At 52.1% G+C, this 16,998-nt stretch overlaps 4 protein-coding genes across 4 annotated transcripts; 2 read left to right on the top strand and 2 right to left on the bottom strand.

Moving 5' to 3' along the window:
* Positions 1–112: 112 nt before the first annotated feature.
* On the bottom strand, positions 113–826 carry LOC135998089 (cytochrome c oxidase assembly factor 3 homolog, mitochondrial). The gene is given in 2 exon segments (XM_065651193.1): positions 113–485; positions 577–826. Coding segments are annotated over 2 exon segments (363 nt in total). The 3' UTR covers positions 113–372.
* Positions 827–1,123: 297 nt separating this feature from the next.
* On the top strand, positions 1,124–4,108 carry CNTD1 (cyclin N-terminal domain containing 1). Its single transcript, XM_065651014.1, has 7 exons — positions 1,124–1,295; positions 1,496–1,571; positions 1,811–1,979; positions 2,252–2,414; positions 2,771–2,915; positions 3,311–3,407; positions 3,947–4,108. The coding sequence occupies exons 1-7, from the start codon at positions 1,124–1,126 to the stop codon at positions 4,106–4,108; spliced, it is 984 nt and encodes a 327-aa protein (XP_065507086.1).
* Positions 4,030–9,774, bottom strand: BECN1 (beclin 1). The gene is made up of 11 exons (XM_065651013.1): positions 9,616–9,774; positions 9,470–9,537; positions 9,122–9,180; positions 8,626–8,716; positions 8,234–8,370; positions 7,336–7,530; positions 6,982–7,128; positions 6,103–6,252; positions 5,956–6,016; positions 5,392–5,534; positions 4,030–5,074 (listed from the first exon to the last, which is right to left on the bottom strand). Exons 1-11 carry the CDS (start codon positions 9,740–9,742, stop codon positions 4,906–4,908), a joined length of 1,347 nt encoding a protein of 448 aa, XP_065507085.1. The 5' UTR covers positions 9,743–9,774; the 3' UTR covers positions 4,030–4,905.
* A 634-nt stretch (positions 9,775–10,408) lies between these two features.
* Positions 10,409–15,619, top strand: PSME3 (proteasome activator subunit 3). The gene is made up of 11 exons (XM_065651126.1): positions 10,409–10,588; positions 11,016–11,048; positions 11,352–11,414; positions 11,934–12,038; positions 12,341–12,389; positions 12,994–13,106; positions 13,975–14,043; positions 14,247–14,314; positions 14,461–14,515; positions 14,766–14,852; positions 15,407–15,619. Exons 1-11 carry the CDS (start codon positions 10,547–10,549, stop codon positions 15,485–15,487), a joined length of 765 nt encoding a protein of 254 aa, XP_065507198.1. The 5' UTR covers positions 10,409–10,546; the 3' UTR covers positions 15,488–15,619.
* The last annotated feature ends 1,379 nt before the right edge of the window (positions 15,620–16,998 follow it).

Below are 16,998 nucleotides of genomic sequence, written 5' to 3'. Positions count from 1 at the left end.
GTGATAAGAGCAAACCAAGATGATAAGCAGCAAAATTGCCCCATCCCAGCAGACCCGAGTGGGGGGCAAGATCCTGAGCTGGGCCACCAGCTGCTTTACCAACAGGCGCTGATGCCGTTCTCCAGACAGAGTATTTATTGTGGAAAGCGATGGGCACCGGGGCACTGCTGCCCTTCCCAGGAGCGAGTCCTTGCTGCTCTCCTGCAGGCTGCTCCCGGGGGGCCCTGCCTGCAGGGGAGCCCCCACACCTTTCCCCGGGCCGCACCGAGCCCTGCGCAGGCCGTGACTCCCGCAAGGGCAGCTGCCCCGTGCCCGGGCCGTTCCCCTGTGCCCCAGGCCCGTAACTCGCTCCCGGGTCCGGTCCCTCCGGGCTCAACTCGCCGCTCCCTCCGCCCGCGCCCGGGCCCGCGCCCGCGCCGCCTCCGCCTCCTGCTCCAGCTCGTCCAGGAACCGCTCCTGCGACACCGAGTAGAAGGTGTAGCCGTCTGCGGGAGCCGTTAAGGAAAACAGCGGGCGCGGCCCCGCCGCGGCGCGACCCCCCCCCCCCGGCCACCGGCCCCACTCCCCGCAGGATACAGATGCCAAAGGCCACCGCGCCGATGCCGAACGCCAGCAGCGCGTTGCGGCCGCGGAGCCGGCGCTGCAGGGCCCGCTGGCGCTGGGCGCGCTCCACCTGCGCCATGAGGAGCCGCTGCTCGGGGCTCAGCCCCGGCTCCCGCGCGGGGTCGATGCGCTGCGCGAACGCCGCCTCCCCGCCCGGCTCCCGCGGCGCCGCCATCTTCCCTTCCCCGCCCCGCCGCTTCCGCGCCGCGCGGCGACGTCACATCCGGCGGAGAGGGATGACCAATCGGGAGGGCGACGCAGGAGCAGAGCGTCGAGTGATTGGCTGGAGCCCAGCGCGCGGCAGAGGAGGGAGCGCGCTCTGATTGGTGGAGCGCGGTCCCGTGACCGGGAAGGTGCCGAGGTGGGGCCGCGCCCGGGAGCGGCCGCAGGGCTGAGGGGCCGCGGGTTCCCGTTCCTCCGCGGGTTCCCGTTCCTCCGCGGGCTCCGGTTCCTCCGAGGCCACAAAACTCTGTGGAGCTTAGTGGACTAATTATCGTCCTTAAGGCCTCTGAGCTGCCCCATGGGGTCCCCGGTGCGGGCGGGGTCCCGGCGCCAGGACTCGGGCCCCATGTTTGGCGAGGTGGCCCCTGAGATCATTGAGGATACGCTGATCCATTTGGCCACGGAAAACGAGCAGTACCTGAGCGAGCTGCCCGATCAGGCTGGGTGCTTCAAAGAGGCACGGATAGTGGGTGAGACTTTTTTTCAGCTACAGCTGTCTCCTGGGGTAATTAACAGCTGCATAATTAACTACTGAGATGGTTAGTAACTGTGTAATTAACTCCTGGGACAGTCAACAGCTGCATAATTAAGTCCTGTGATGTTAACAGCTGCGTAATTAGCTTCAGGTGACTGGAGTGAATAACTGTTGCTTTTTTTTTTTTTTTTTCAGAATTTATATTCCTTTTGTCTGAAAAATGGCACTTGGACCAATCAGCGAGGTACCAAGCGGTGGAGTTACTCGAAAGGTAATAAATATCCTGATGCTCAGTGCGTTTCTTGTTTCTCTCTCATGTGGTTACACTGTACATACTCTATACCACTCATTCAAGCTATGTATAATATATTTTTGTGTGTCTAGAGCTTTGTCTCTACTCATTTAATGCAAATTAACAGTCACCTGTCTATTCCAAGTACCCACGGAATTGCTTTTCTTCCTTTTCATAGCAGAAAAGAACCGTTTTCTGAGCCGTTGTGGGTTTTGCAGGTTTATGATCAAGCAAATAGAACAAATCTCCTCCGGAGAGAAGGTTAAAAGTCGTGACCAAGGACATGGCAGCAGCTGCTGCTCTCTGCAGGATCAGATCTACGACACCTTTGTCCTGCGGCTCGTGTCATGCGTTCAGCTCGCGAGCAAACTTTCCTTACACTACAACGTAAGCCAGTGAAACCTTTTCTTGTAATGTTTTTTAGCAATGTAATAAGATACGTAGGACGTTAATCTCTGTTAAAAACTAGATTTCCTCTTTGAAAGGCACTAGTGATAGTGAAACACAAAGGATATTGAAATGGAGACCTAACTTTTTCCATTTAGGGCAGATTGTCACTCATCAAGTAACAATTTCTCAGGAAATGTTCCCAGTACTGGAGGCAAAAAGTACAGGCCTCATTGCATAGAATATAATTCGTCTTTTTTTTTCCTCTTCAGGCAGTAAACAGTGACACAGCTTTGAAATTTCTGCGATCTTTAAAATACTCGTACTCTAAGCAGGAACTGCTGGAGTCGGAGCTTGCGGTTTTGAAAACTCTGCGCTTCCAGATCAACGTGTCAACCCCTTTAGCTTACGTGGAATTACTCCTGGAGGTTTTAGGTAAGAGAATTAGTAGAAGAGAATGGGAAAGTATCTTTTTTTTTTAAGGTGTGAGAGCTATTACTGATCAGAACCAAAATGTATTACAGATTTTTGTATCCTGTGAAGGCAAATGAAACTTCCGATTCTCCGGGGCGTTATTTTTTGGATGAGGCTTTGTCCTTAGTAGAATCTGATGTATGTTGGTGGGCAGCCAGTCATGACTCATTCAGTGAAAGATTAAAGAGTTTAAAACCTCCAAAACCTGGTGTAAGGGCAGTTGTGACCAGAAATCTTCATCCCTCTCTTAAAGTGACTTAACGCTTCTTTCTAATTCGGTTTAATGACTCGAAGCGCGTGTCCGATCTCTGTGCCAGGACACAACGGCTGTTTGCTTCCTGCACAACCTTTACACTTCATGTGTATCCAGCTGCTGGACTTCTCCTACCTCATGAGAGACACCATCTATGACACATTGTTGAAGGTCGCCATCGAAAATCCGACACCAAACAAGCTGCAGGTGTAAGTGGCTTATGTCACTGTTACTTAAAATAACTATTTGAAATTAAAACCCTGAAAAAAACCTATGAAATAGCTGCATAATTCCAGTTATGCCTTTTGGGTTTTTTTTGTAGGCGAGTTTTAAAATATTCTAATTTGAGGATCTCTTAGTGTTATTTATTGTTCTTAATACACCGGTTCAAAGCAACGTACTTTAACTTTATGGGTGAGTTAGGAAAGTGTTTAACTTAATAATAAAATTCCAGCTTTAGCACTATCAGTTAAAGTTAATTGGGCGTTATTTGGACTGAATGAGCCAGCGTGTCCATAGGCTGTACAGCGATTCCAGAAACAGGTGGTTTTGAAGTGTAAAAGTAGCATCATTTTACACCAGAAAGATGCTTTTATTTCTGCAGATCCAAGTTTTTGACAGTAAAGGAAGATTCCATGCTCTTGGCTGTTGGAATCATCAGCACGAGCGTGTTCATACTCCACCCTGGGCACTGGAAGCAGGTAGAGTCGCTCCGGAACAATTTTGGTGGCAGAAATAGTGCAGGCAGCAATCGTCCCCCTGTGCTGGGCACTGGGGAGGCCAAACCTCAAATCCTGGGGGCAGTTTTGGGCCCCTCAGGACAAGAAAGACCCTGAGGTGCTGGAGTGAGTTGAGAGAAGGGAACGAAGCTGGGGAAGGGGCTGGAGCACAAGTGTGATGGGAGCGGCTGAGGGAGCTGGGGGTTCAGTGAGGAAACGGCCTCAAGTTGCACCAGGGGAGGTTGAGGTTGGATCTGGGGAACAATTTCTTCCCCCAAGGGCTGTGGGGCATTGGAACAGGCTGCCCAGGGCAGTGCTGGAGTCACCATCCCTGGAGGGGCTGGACAGACAGAGATGAGGTTCTCAGGGAAACTATTTAGTGCCAGGGTGAGTAATGGTTGGTCTCTGATCTTAAAGGTCTTTTCCAACCAAAATGATTCTGATTACTCTCATTAGACTTGGGTTTAGAAGCACATCTGTAAATTAAGCACTGTCAATAAGTATCTTCATTTCTTTGTAAGGTTGTGGAGCATTTAAACTCTATCACTGGCATAACTTCACAAAGTATCTTAGAATTTTCTTACGCGGTGCTGACACACATCCTTGGTGGCACCACTCCGAGGCAGCGCTATGGGATCCGTGGAACAAAAGCTCCAGAGAACAGAATTTTGCGTCTTAAATAGAATTATCTTCAACAGCCAGGCGCTTGCGTGGCAGCAGCAAACTGCTACGCTGCTGCTAACGGTCCGTTTTGCGTGATTCTGCACAACTTGGGTTTACTTTCGGTTTCGAACACCAGGCGTTCTGTGATATTTCATGTTAAGTGTTAACTAGAAAAGCTCGTCCTTTCAGGATGCTAAATGAAAGCACTTTTTGTGTAGAATAGTGTTTTTATTATTTTCTCTGTGCAGCTCTGTGCAGGAACAGGCTGCAGGAAGCGTTACAAAGAGTTAACATCATAGCGAACAGGATTTTAAACAGTATTGAACCTCCTTAAGTTCAGGGGCACAAAGAAGTGCTGATGTGACTTAGAAAATATTTTATTTCAAACCGTCGTTACTCTTTAATGACTAAGCAGAACTTCCGTGAGTTATTCCACATTATTCCCCATGTTTGTCACGTTTTGCTTTTCTAACCTGTGTTTTAAGGTGTAACAGAACCGAACTACTGGTGTTTTGAAGTTCAACACCAGTTTATACACATTTATAAACCCAAAAAGTACCAGTTCAGCATCTATTCAATAGCTGATTTTTTTTTCTGTTTTTTATTCTGTATTTTATTCTGTTCAGCTCAATGATATAACTTTACATATTGCTTTTCTATACACTACTTGTAATAACGGTATTTTAAATAAAGTGTCTTGTGGATTTTTGGTATTGTAAACATTTTGTACTGGTTAATATTAAAAGACATCTTGATTTTGACTTTCTCCAACAAAATGCAGACGCTCTACAGCTGCCAGGATGAGTTCTTTACATGGTTACTTGTTATAGAATTGGGATGAGACCCAGGCAAGACCCCACTTCAGGTTAGTTAACATGAATTTTAGTGCTTTTGTCCATTGCTCCTCGGAGTTAAATTGCGTTTTAATAGAGTAAGAGCCGCCGCTGCCACCTGTATCTTCAATCTTCCCTTTCTCCACGTCCATCCTGGATCACACACAAAGTTTTATTAGCGCATTACCATTGCAAGCATTTAATTTCAAGATGACATCAAATACCAAAATTTAAATCTGATGTTCATATTATTATATGTAAGAATACTTTGTTTTTAAAGGAAATCCAGCAAGCCTCAGGTCTTCCCCTAAGGACCTAGCTTTACATTTTAATTAAATTAAGAGCAAATCCTGCACATTTTAAAGAACACCAGATGATTCCAGAGGGATAGGGCTGGTCCAGAGGCTGGTTAGTGCTGTGCAGGACAGTGCATGAGGTGTTAATTTGACACATTCTACAGCAACACTCACCTGTAAGGCAAACAAAACCGAGTTTCACCTTTTTCCACCTCCTCTTTAAACTGCTGCACGCAGTCCAGGAACGCCACCATCGCATGGTCGAACTTATTGTCCCAGAAAAACCTCAGGCCTCCGGAACAGTACAAGGGAAGCTCCTGGAAAAAGAGACTTGTTTCCATTTTAGATACGGTCAGCGCAGCTCTTTAGTCTCTTGCAAGGCTTAAATTTCTTGGAGGATGCTTAGAAATGGTTTGTGGCACATAAGCGTGACTTGGTTTATGGTAAGCACCGGCCGCGTGAGGGCTGGGGTTCCCAATCACCAACAATCACCCCAGATGATGTTCTCTTCCTCAGGACAGCTGCAGTGCGTAGTTTGAGAGTTCTATCGGATTTTAATGCTACTGGGTGGCAGAACGAGTGGGTTTGTGTAGATAGAGAGATATTGTGTTGGAGAAGTCAGGGCAGCCGCTTCTCCTGTACTGTATGCTCATAAAGAGCTCAGTTTGTTTTCTGCGTCCCCCAGAGCTCTGTGGCTTTCAAGGTCAATGTCCTCGATTTGTTCAGGATCTCTCTTACCTTTGATTTGTCCGTGAGAGACTCTAAATACGAGTGGTTGCCATACGGCACGAGGCGGTATCTGAAAGGAGAGAGGATTCACCGGCAGATGAGTCAAACCGTCTTTATCTGTGTCAGAAGTGAAAAGTGTTGTTATATTGCAGGTACCTTTGAAACTTCAGGCCCATTTTGTTGGCAAGCGCATGGAGCAGCAGCACCGTCTGTCCCCAGGCGGCATTGATCTCGTTCCACTCCACGGGAACGCTGGGGAGGCGGCCAAGCCTGAAGTTATTTATTGTGCCAAACTGACCGCTGTGCCTGTGAGAAGAGGAATTAGAAATAAGCGCAGTGGGGCAGGAGTGAGTTCAGCGAAAGGCAGGGGAGGTTGAGGTTGGATCTGGGGAACAATTTCTTCCCCAAAGGACTGTCGGGCATTGGAACAGGCTGCCCAGGGCAGTGGTGGAGTCACCATCCCTGGAGGGGTTGAACAGACAGAGATGAGGTTCTCAGGGACATGGGGCAGTGCCAGGGGTTGGGTTAATGGTTGGACTCCATGATTTTGACGGGCTTTTCCAACCAAAATGATTCTGTGATTCCAGGAACAGCTTCTAGCACAGGAACCAAGAAAGGGCCGTGTACTCACAGGGTCTGGGGGCTCTGGGTAAAGAGTGTATAAAAACATCAACCACTTGTGCTCTTTTTAGGACAGAGTTCATTTAAAAAAAAATAAAAAACCACAACCAAACTCTCAAACCCCCTGAGCTCCCTGCTCTCTAAAGCCTGACACTAGAGCAGGACTGCTGACTGGCACAGTAGGTCCCAGTTCGTTAACGGCGTTAACGAAGAAGCTGTTTCATGGTCTGTTTGCACACCTGCACATCATCGCAGACCTCTCTCAGCCAACACTGTTGGGTGCTGTGACCAATTACTGTGTTGCAGATAACTGGAATTTGACAAGCACCTTCCCTGCAAAGTGCAGCGTTACTGAACTGGCCTCACGCACCAGATTTATAGCAAAATGACATAATATTCCACCATCTACATTACCAGATGTGAAAGGTTGCATTGAACACGTTGGTTTTCTTTAATTTATCCAGTTGCATCTGGGCATAGCGCATTTGGTTGTCCACGCTTTTCAGCTCGTCATCCAGCTCCAGTTGCTGCCTCTTGAATTCACAGTATTCCTTCTGATACCTTTTAATAAAAGCAAGACAAGAAACCCTCAGTGCAGGCTCTTACAGAACAGTGATTGCTCACACGATATACCAGAGAGGTTATTTTTAATTTTGCAAAGAACAAGCCACTTGCATTTGTGCATTATTTACCGGTTTCTCCATGTTATAATCTCATTTATCTGTTACCTAAATTCCCTGCCCTATGCTGCTGTTGTTGTTCACTCACTGAGCTTCTTCCTGCTCCAGCCGCTCGGCCTCTGCCCTGACTCTCTCGAAATCTTCAGCCACCATCTTGCGGTTCTTCTCAACGTCCTCCAGCTCCCGGATCAGCTGCTCTTCCTCTAGCGCGAGTTCCTTCAGTTCTGTTTGCAGTTTCTCCTTGTCATCCTCGTTCATTTGTTCCAGGATCTCCAGGCATCTCCTAAAGGAGAGTGACACGATCAACCAAAACAGGGGTCCTGGGAGGACAACTCAACCGTCCCCAGTTCTGTGACAGCCTGGAGCAACTTGAGGCCATTTCCTCTGCTCCTGGCGCTTGTTCCTTGGGAGCAGAGCCCGACCCCCCCGGCTCCAAGCTCCTTTCAGGCAGTTCAGAGATCAGAAGGTCTCCCCTCAGCTCCTGTTCTCCAGCTGAATCCCCAGCTCCCTCAGCCGCTCCCATCACACTTGTGCTCCAGCCCCTTCCCCAGCTCCGTTCCCTTCTCTCAACTCGCTCCAGCACCTCAAGGTCTTTCTTGTTCTGAGGGGCCCAGAACTGCCCCCAGGATTCGAGGTTTGGCCTCCCCAGTGCCCAGCACAGGGACGGTCACTGCCCTGGGCCTGCTGGCCACACCAGTGCTGGTACCAGCCAGGATGCTGGTGGCCTCTTGGCCACCTGGGCGCACGCTGGCTCATGTTCAGCTGCTGTCACCAACACCCCAAGGTCCTTTTCCACCGGGCACATTCCAGCCACTCTCCCGCAACCCTGGAACGTTCATGGGGTTGTTCTGACCCATGTGCAGGACTCAGCACTTGGCCTTAGACAATTAGGCGTGGCTGTGTCAAGGCTTAGGCCCGGCTCTGATTGTTTTTCCTGAGTTTCAAGCTAACGCAGCGCGGTCTCAGCTCACGCCTGGCTCACTCACCGGTAGTTCTGACACTCGTTCTCGGTGATGTTGAGCTGCGTGTCCAGCTGGTCCAGCAGCGTGTCTGTGCACTCCTCGCACAGAGGGTGATCCACGTCCGTCTGCCCTGACATGATGTCAAACAGGTCACCGGTCACCTGTGGGGAGACCTCACCCTCACCTGGGGCAGAACCACAGGCAGCTGCTTTCAACAGTCACGCAATTCTTCAATCAGTGAAGTATTTTTCGCAGGTTAAGTCTTGATTTAAAATAAACCAGCTTTACTGAACTACTCAGCGACAAAAATACCGTCAGGCCAGCGCTGCGGGCAACTTTACAATTTAATTTTGCAGAACACTGAGAAAAACTGATGCTCAAAAGCATCTGAGTTTACCAGCTCATGGAAAACTTGCCTTGAGCCTCCGGCTGAGGTTTTCCATCGTGCCGCCATCCGACGCTTCCCCGATCAGCGTGAAGCTGTTGGCGCTTTCCGTTGACATCATCCTTGGAAGGAATTTAGTCAAGAGTTGAGTGCCAAGGGTCTAGGGGAGGCAGCTCTAGCGCTGGACTTAAACCTGAAACTAGTTCCAGAATCAGAGCGGAAGAACAGGACGTACTTGCAGGAAGCTGGGGAGCCCGCGGGTCAGGAGGGCACTCTCGCGACAGCGCTTTGCGTTAATTTGGAGCTAACGAGCAGCATCCTAACGAGCAGTGACATAACAGCGGGGGGTTTGCTGCTGAGGAGCCCTCGGGGGATCCCTTGGGATCACACAGAACAGGCTGCGCGGTGACACCAGCGGTGACACCCTGTGGGGGGCCCTGTCCCCGGGTAGTTACCGGGGAGCCGTATGGGACCCGCCTGTGGCCGGGACCAGCCCGGTGGGAGCGCGGCAGCACCGGTGACCGTACCTGGCTGGTGGGATGAACCTCCGGGAGACGCCATCCTGTCGGTTCTCTGTGAAGGCTTCCTGTGGGGCGAGGGGACACCGTCACCGGGAGGCGGGGGGGAAACCGGTCACCGGGAGGGGGACAAAAGTCACCAGGAGAGAAGGGACACGGTCACTGGGAGGGGGGAAAAACGGTCATCGGGAGGGGAGGGTCACGGCCACCGGGAGCGGGGCGGGGGGGACACGGCCACCGGGAGCGGGGTGGGGGGGACACGGCCACCGGGAGGGAAAATGGTCGCAGGAGAAGGAGACACGGTCACCGGAGAGCGGAGCACCGTTACCGGTGGGGGTCCCGCCGCCCCCTCCGTACCTCCGTCAGGCCGCTCTCCTCTTCGTGCGCGTCCCCGGGCCGGGCAGGCGCGGCCGCCAGCAGCGGGGCTACGGGAGAGGAGGCGTCACCGGGGCCTGGGCCCCCCCCCCGCGCCCCGGTTCCACCCCCCGCCGCCCCCGCGGTACCGGTGAGCTCCTGGATGGTGAGGCGGTCGAGGATCTTGAAGGAGGTGTCGAGCTTGAGCGGCTGGCTGCAGCGCTGGCACACGAAGCTGACCTGCGTGGTGCAGGCGGGCGGGCGCGTCCCCTCCATCGCTCAGCCCCGCGCCCGCTCCGCCATGGCCGCGCACCGGAAATGACGCATCTACCGGGGGAGGCGGGGGGAGCACGGTCCTAGCAGGGCTATAGCGCACCGCGCCCGCCATTTCCCCCCGCACCGGGTGGCTGGGAAGAGAAGCTGCCAAATTAATGTAACCAATTGACACGATAAATGTTTTCTGACCGCCTGCAAAACGAGGGGTATTTTTCAAGTTTTAGATGAGGGGATATTTTTCGCATTTTAGAGCATTCTGCGCGTCAAGAGGGAGACAGAAGGTGATACATCGTTTAGAAGCAGAGTGCTTAGTTTATATTTAATAATCAATAGATGTAAGCAAGAAAGGAAGCAATTATACCTAACACCATCAGTTATTTCTTAGTGTAGGTGTCAAAATTTTCAAAAATTGTAATGCACATGTAATAATTATGTGAATATAAGCACTGCAAGAGCACCCAGTCGCTGGAGCACTTATGGAGATGATCCCCAGCGCTGATAAAATAAAGAACGCCGCTTAACAGCATAATTCACTCTGCTAAGTTTATTTTCTTCGTTTCGGTTGAGTGTGTGTGAAGCGGCCAGGACCCGGCGGCGCGTGCGCGGGGAGGGGGGGGGATCACGCGGGCGGCGGGGGGCGCGCGGCATTGGCGGGCGCGCGGCGTGAGGTCACTTCCGGCGGCGGCGGCGCCGGTGTGTGTGTGTGTGTGTGAGGAGCGGGGGGGGCGGCGGCGCAGGCGGCCCCGCGGCAACTGCCAGACCCGGAGCGGACCCGGACCCGGACCCGGACCCGGACCCGCCGCCATGGCCTCGCTGCTCAAGGTGGACCCGGAGGTGAAGCTCAAGGTGCGACCCGCCCCGCCGGCTCAGGCCTCGGGGCCCGTTGCGGCCCGGCCGTTGGTTGTGAGGCCGCCCGCCCGGTTTGTGTCCCACCCCACGCACCGGTACCGCCCGCCCGGTTTGTGTGCCCCACCCCGCCCCGCGCTTCTCCGCGGCCGCCCCCGAGCGCTCCCCGGGGTGCGGTGGATACTCCTCGGGCCGAGCGGGCGCTGCTCGGTTCCCGGTTCCCCGCGCCTTCCCTCGCCCGGCTGGAGCGGCCTTGGGTGTGGGCGAGCCGGGCGGGCTCCCACGACGATTCTCGGGGGCGGAGCTGCCCCTGGAGCGCCCCGGGGCTCGGGCTGGAGCTGAGCTTCCCAGCTGCAGGTTTCAGAACTTGGTTTTGCTGAGCCCTGCATCCCCGCAGCTCTGAACTGTTTCTTTTTCCCTTCTGCAGGTTGACTCCTTCAGGGAGCGGATCACCAGCGAGGTGAGTGTCTCTGCCGCTGCCCAGAAGTGATAGGACAGGAGAGAGGCCATTCGGCTGCGTTTTTCTGACAGTCCTGAGGGCGATTTGAGCCTCTCCTGGCAGCTCCGCAGCGCTCAGAGCATCAGTCACCTGTCCCTCACGTCCCTTCTGGTGTCTTCTCACCTTGGTTTAGCCTGGTGACTGCCACAACTTGTGTTCTCTCATGTTTCCTGCCTTTGCGCAGCTGGTTTCCCTGGTGTTCTTGCCCGCTAGCAGGAACCCCACGCCATTTTTTCACACCGTCCTCTGCTCTTTCTCTCTCAGGCTGAAGACCTGGTGGCAAACTTTTTCCCAAAGAAGCTGTTGGAACTCGATGGGTTCCTCAAGGTAAGGTCGATGTTGTGCTCTGGATCCTTTTTTCCTTTTCAAGCTACGTGTTGAAAGCAACCTGGCAGGTCTCGTCCTGTGTATTGTCTTGCATATGTTGCCTCCTTACAAAGACACGAAGCAGCAGGTCTGTTCCTCGCGTGCACTGGAGTGCTCTTAGCTCTAGAGGGGGTGCTTCCTTTTTCAGTTTTCTTTGTGCGCTCGCCACATTTATCTCTCTGACGTATTCGGCAACTTCGGGCTGTCCTTGGCGATGCTGTGGGACTCCAGCGCTGCAGACAGTTGGTCGCTTTGATCACAGGCTGGAGCCTGCGCGCCGCTTTTGGATGGAGGGAGGTCTTGTCACAGGCCTATTGTTAGACTTTTTTTTTTTTTTGTTCTTAGCCTTTTTATTTTTCATTCATCCTTATTTTATGTCTGGATAAGAGGGAGGTCTGAATCTTTTGTCGTCTCATTGTGTTTGGTGTGACAGAGTTGGTTGGTTCGTAATTAAATAACAAATCCGCTTTATTTTTTTAGGAGCCGATCCTGAATATTCACGATCTCACTCAGATCCATTCGGACATGAACCTCCCAGTGCCTGACCCGATTCTTCTCACCAACAGCCACGATGGGCTGGATGGGGTAAGGTTACTTTCTTGGCTCTGATTCCCTACTTCTCTTAATTAAAACTGCATGGCTTGCTCTGTGCCGGAGAAGGAAATTCTTATTTAATACCAGGCCCTGGTTCTCCTAAAGGCTTTAGGAATTGGTCTCTCAAGCCTGGGAAGAGGTAACGCTGTGCTCTGTAGTCCTCCTTTCCTTTTAAAGAAGGATATTTAGGAACCAGGAGCGCAGCAGAGAGGCTCTAAAGTTTTCCTTGTTTCCTTTGCAACACTGTTACAGCTTCTGACTAGTTTGTGAGTAAAACGTTTTATATATTTTAGCCCAATATGAAAAAGAGGAAGCTGGAAGACCGCGAAGAGACCTTTCAGGGTAAGAGTCCCCCAAGTCTCTTGTGTTGCTGCCTGCGCCGTGTCTTAGCGGGGTGTAATCACCTGCACCCCACTTGCCCTGTCCTGACAGCAGCTGCTGCTCATGCAGGCCTGTCCCTGAGACCTCTCTGATTCTGACCTGCGGATGTTCTCATGTGGAGGAGTCAGGTTCCAGCTCTTAGAAGCATGATTAGGACTTCTCTGATAGACATAAGTAGCACTTGCTTGAGCCTGGCTTGCTGATCTGTGTGCTGAGAGTTCTCCTTGTCTGGAGGAAGATACCAGGCTTTGGATTGAGCCGAGGCAGAGCCGGCTCATACACATGCAGCAGGAAAGTCCTTTTTGCCCAGTCTCAGCAGCCTGGAGCTCTCCAGCTCTCATCTCCGTGTTTTTCCTTTCCTTCTCTTGCGGCAATCGCTGTTATCCCACATCAGATTTCCCCTTCCCCACAGGTTAGCGATAACCGGGCTCACTGTCCACACTGGCCTTTGCAGGAGATAAAACTGTGGGAGATAAAACGCTCGGGTGGACGTTCGGTCTGATTCCCCTGGCGCAACTGTTGCGATGTGTCGCTGACATGAAGTGTTTTTCTCCTCTGTCCTCAGGTACCAAAGTGTTTGTGATGCCCAACGGGATGCTGAAGAGCAACCAGCAGCTGGTGGACATCATTGAGAAAGTGAAACCAGAAATCAGGCTGCTCATTGAGAAGTGTAACACGGTGGGTGTTGCGCTGGAGCGGATGGAGGTTTTAGGATGGTTTTGCTCCTGGAGAGCAAAGATGCTCTGGGTGGAAGGAGCAGCCTCTCTGTGTTGTCTGAAAGAGTTGGGGTGCTCAGCCTGGAGAAGAAAAAGCTCCAGGGAGACCTTATTGCAGCCTTTCTGTGCTTAAAAGAAAGACGAGGACAGACTTTTTTTGCAGGGCTGGTTGCAACAGGACGAGGGGTAATGGTTTTAAACTAAAAGAGGGAGATTCAGGCTGGACATGAGGAAGGAATTGTTGGCGCTGAGGGTGGTGAGAGCCTGGCCCAGGTTGGCCAGAGAGGTGGTGGCTGAACCATCCCTGGAGACATCCCAGGCCAGGCTGGACGGGGCTCTGAGCAACCTGAGCTGGTGCAGATGTCCCTGCTCATGGCAGGGGGGGCACTGGGGGAGCTGGGAAGGTCCCTCCAAACCAAACCATCCCGTGACTCTGTTCTGTAGAGAAGGAAAGGCAGGATTTGTATTGCAGTGACTAAAAGTGTCTGGGAGGTAGGTGGAGCAAAATAATGTTTTCCTGAGCTCTCAAGTAGCTCCATAGTTCACTTGCTGAAGGAGGACGATGGCTGCTGTGCCGACTCCTTCCTTGAGGCTCCTCTTTACCCTTTGCACAGTCACAGACGCTGAGAGCTGCCCATGGGCAGCTGCGCTCGTGTGGCATCCCAGCCATGTGGGAAATAATCTCAGAAGTGTTGCATGAGCGTGAAGGACCTGCAGTGTATCAGGAACTGCACGGCAAAGACAGGAGCCCAGGGGGCTTTTGGTAGAACCTTCGCGAGAGATCTCTGGAGATGTTGGCCTTGATCAGTGTTGTGATCTTTCCACCGCAGGTGAAAATGTGGGTGCAGCTTCTCATCCCCAGGATAGAAGATGGAAACAACTTTGGTGTTTCTATTCAGGTGAGGCACCGCTGCCATAGGAGGGAACCATGCTCCGGGGACATGGATCTCTTTGGTTCCTGTGAATCTTTCCATTCATGGGGTCCAGCAACTGCAGTCCTGGGCTTGGTTTAGATTTTAAAACCCAGACCTGAGCTCGACATGGCACTGCTGAGACGTGTTGCAGTCTCTTGAAGCTCATGGCTTCCTTGTCTTCCCCGCAGGAAGAAACAGTTGCTGAGCTTCGAACTGTGGAGAGTGAGGCTGCATCCTACCTGGACCAGATTTCTAGGTAGGCATGCAAGAACAGGCCCCTTTTTTTGGGCAGGAATCCTCTTGGGAAAAGGAAACTGCCTGGGGAAGGTCCCCCAGCTTTTCTAGGGCAGCTTGAGCCTGGCGTTCTTTATCTGACCTTTATTCTCTCCCTTTTCCTACCAGATATTATATCACAAGAGCAAAGTTGGTTTCCAAAATAGCTAAGTACCCTCATGTGGTAAGTAAACCACAAAGTGAAGATTTACGTGTTAACACGCTGCTGCTTTTTGGGACTCTTTGGGCCACTTGGTCACTGTCCTTTTTGAGCTGAGGGTCCTGCAGGAAGAGCTGGGATTGTACAAGGGTTCAGGGCAGCTGGTTAGAGGAGAGCGGGCTGAAGGGGGAATTCCTTTGCGGAAGGACCTTCGCTTGTGTCTGGGAGGCAGAGCTGAGCTCAGGCCGCTCAGCCGCGTCTCTGCTCTCTGCAGGAGGATTACCGCCGCACGGTGACAGAGATCGACGAGAAGGAGTACATTAGTCTGCGCCTGATCATTTCAGAGCTGAGGAATCAATATGTAAGTGAAAAAACGGAGCTCAGCCGTGGAGAGAGCCCTTTTGATCCTGCTGCTGCTGCCCCTTTCCGTACGGCTACACCTCTTCCTGGCACGCAGTTGGTCTGCTCCCCGCTCTGGCTCTGAGAGGGGCCAACTGCTGCCTCTGCACCACCTCCCAGAGCCGCAGGTGTTTCCAACTGAGCGTTCACACCAGTCTAGCGCAAAATATTCCTTCTATCTCTGTGATCCTAAGCTCTTTGTGCGGAACAAGCCGTTCCTGAGGGCTGTAAAGATAAATCTTCTCTTTTTAGTGTGAAGCCTGGCTGAAAGAGGCCGTTATCTTCATGAGGTGTGTGGTTGCACACGGGGGTTGATGGTGGTGCCAGGCTGAGTTGTGCTGCTGTTTTAACTGCTGGGAAAGCTGTACAGTGGGTGACTGGGCAGAGATGAGGTTCTCAGGGACGAGGGTTAGTGCCAGGGTTGGGTTAACAGTTGGACTTGATGATCTTGAGGGTCTTTTCCAACCAAAATAATTTTATAATTCTTGTCTGAGTCCTGTTCTCCCTTGTTTGCAGGTCACTTTGCATGACATGATCCTTAAAAACATTGAGAAGATCAAGAGGCCTCGGAGCAGCAATGCTGAGACCCTCTATTAAGTGTCAACATTTGAACTTGAGAACTGTTCAGTCAACTCAAGACCGTCATTGCCTTGGTTTGTTACGTGACTATCGAGACGGGAAACTGGCTGGAAATAGTATCGCATTCTTAGTTAAACTCTAAAGAAATTCTCGCCTAGTTTTGTGATTGGTTTTGTTCAGGTCTCAGGAGTTCTCCCTCCCTCTAGTAACTGGTCACGAGGAGGCCGTGCTGCTTTGGGGTGCCCCAGAGAGCACCAGCCCCACAGGAACATTCCTTCACGCCTTTCTTTCTACCCGAGTAGGAACCACACTAGAGACCAAGCCCTTGTCCGTAGGCTTCACTGGGGTCTCTGGGGATGGGGCAGATGGTCCTTAAGCCTGAGAGCAAGCCCAGGCAGTGGGGGAGAAGCTCACGCTTGGGCCTCTCAGCCGCCGGTGCTCTGCACTGAGCTGCTGCAAAGGGGAACCCGCCCCGTCTGTGCCGGCTCCAGTGCCACCGAGCGCTCCGCTCTGCGTTCCCGGCTCCCTCTCACCTGGCAGAGCCCTCACCATCTGTCTGCCTCGTCAGTCCTGCCTAAATCAGTGCTTGAAACTAGGCCTGGCTGCTGGCCTGGCTGGGCTGAGCTCAGGCGGCTCCTACTCCTGTTTACCATTTGACTAGAGCCACTTTCTTGGCTGAACCCAGCGTTACTTCACATGCGCCCTAGTGCCCCTTCAGCACGAGGTGCTTTTCCCCAGGCGGAGGGAAGGGAGAGGCTGGAGGTCGATACTAAAGTCCCAGAGTACCATGTCTCTAGACATGGTAACCCCCAGCTCTGCTGTCCCCCCCCTCCCTGTGACAGCTGGTGCTGGGGGGTGACAATGGCTGATACCCCCGATACCATTTCAGACCTTGGAGTCTTTTTCCCCTGCGAAGGCCGCGCTCGTGCGTGTGCCCGGTCGCTCTTTTAAGCTCCCGGAACGTTTCCTGGTCCATCACAAACCCCTTTGGAAATGGCTGGTTGTGTTGCGTCAGTTTTTGTGTCTGGCAAGTGGGTCCATAAAGCTGCAGGCTCCCAAAATTTTCTTATTTATAGTATTTCTACTTAAGTCCCGTATTCAGGGAACATGAAATCATCTGTTTTCAGGAACCTCGCTGTTTCCCAGGTCTCGCTGTTACACCTGTTTATTGTGCAGTAACCTCGATAGTTGTGTTACCCTTGTTGTAACAACAGTGACAAATGGAATGAACTTTCTCCCCTTCTTTTTTCTTTTTTTTACTTCGTTTTTTTTTCTCCTGCTTCCACATCTAAGAGCCATGTTGTCTCTTGCTGGTTTCCCAGGGATTTGCCCAGAGTGTGGAAGGCCTGCTGGCCCTCGCTATAGACTCTTCTGTTGTTGTTTGTAGTAAGTCAACTCTTAGTCTTCCCGCTAATAAATATTCAGTAACAATCCAACCGCGTTCTCGCTGCTGTCTGGGAGCAGCACATCCCCTTGTGTTTCTTTGTATCAATTCCTTTTAATTCGTTTGGCTCTCTGCCAGATGGAAG

Source organism: Caloenas nicobarica, chromosome 24, assembly GCF_036013445.1.
Source record: "Caloenas nicobarica isolate bCalNic1 chromosome 24, bCalNic1.hap1, whole genome shotgun sequence".
NCBI classification, from domain to species: Eukaryota; Metazoa; Chordata; class Aves; order Columbiformes; family Columbidae; genus Caloenas; species Caloenas nicobarica.
This window is presented reverse-complemented; position numbering and strand designations above follow the sequence as displayed.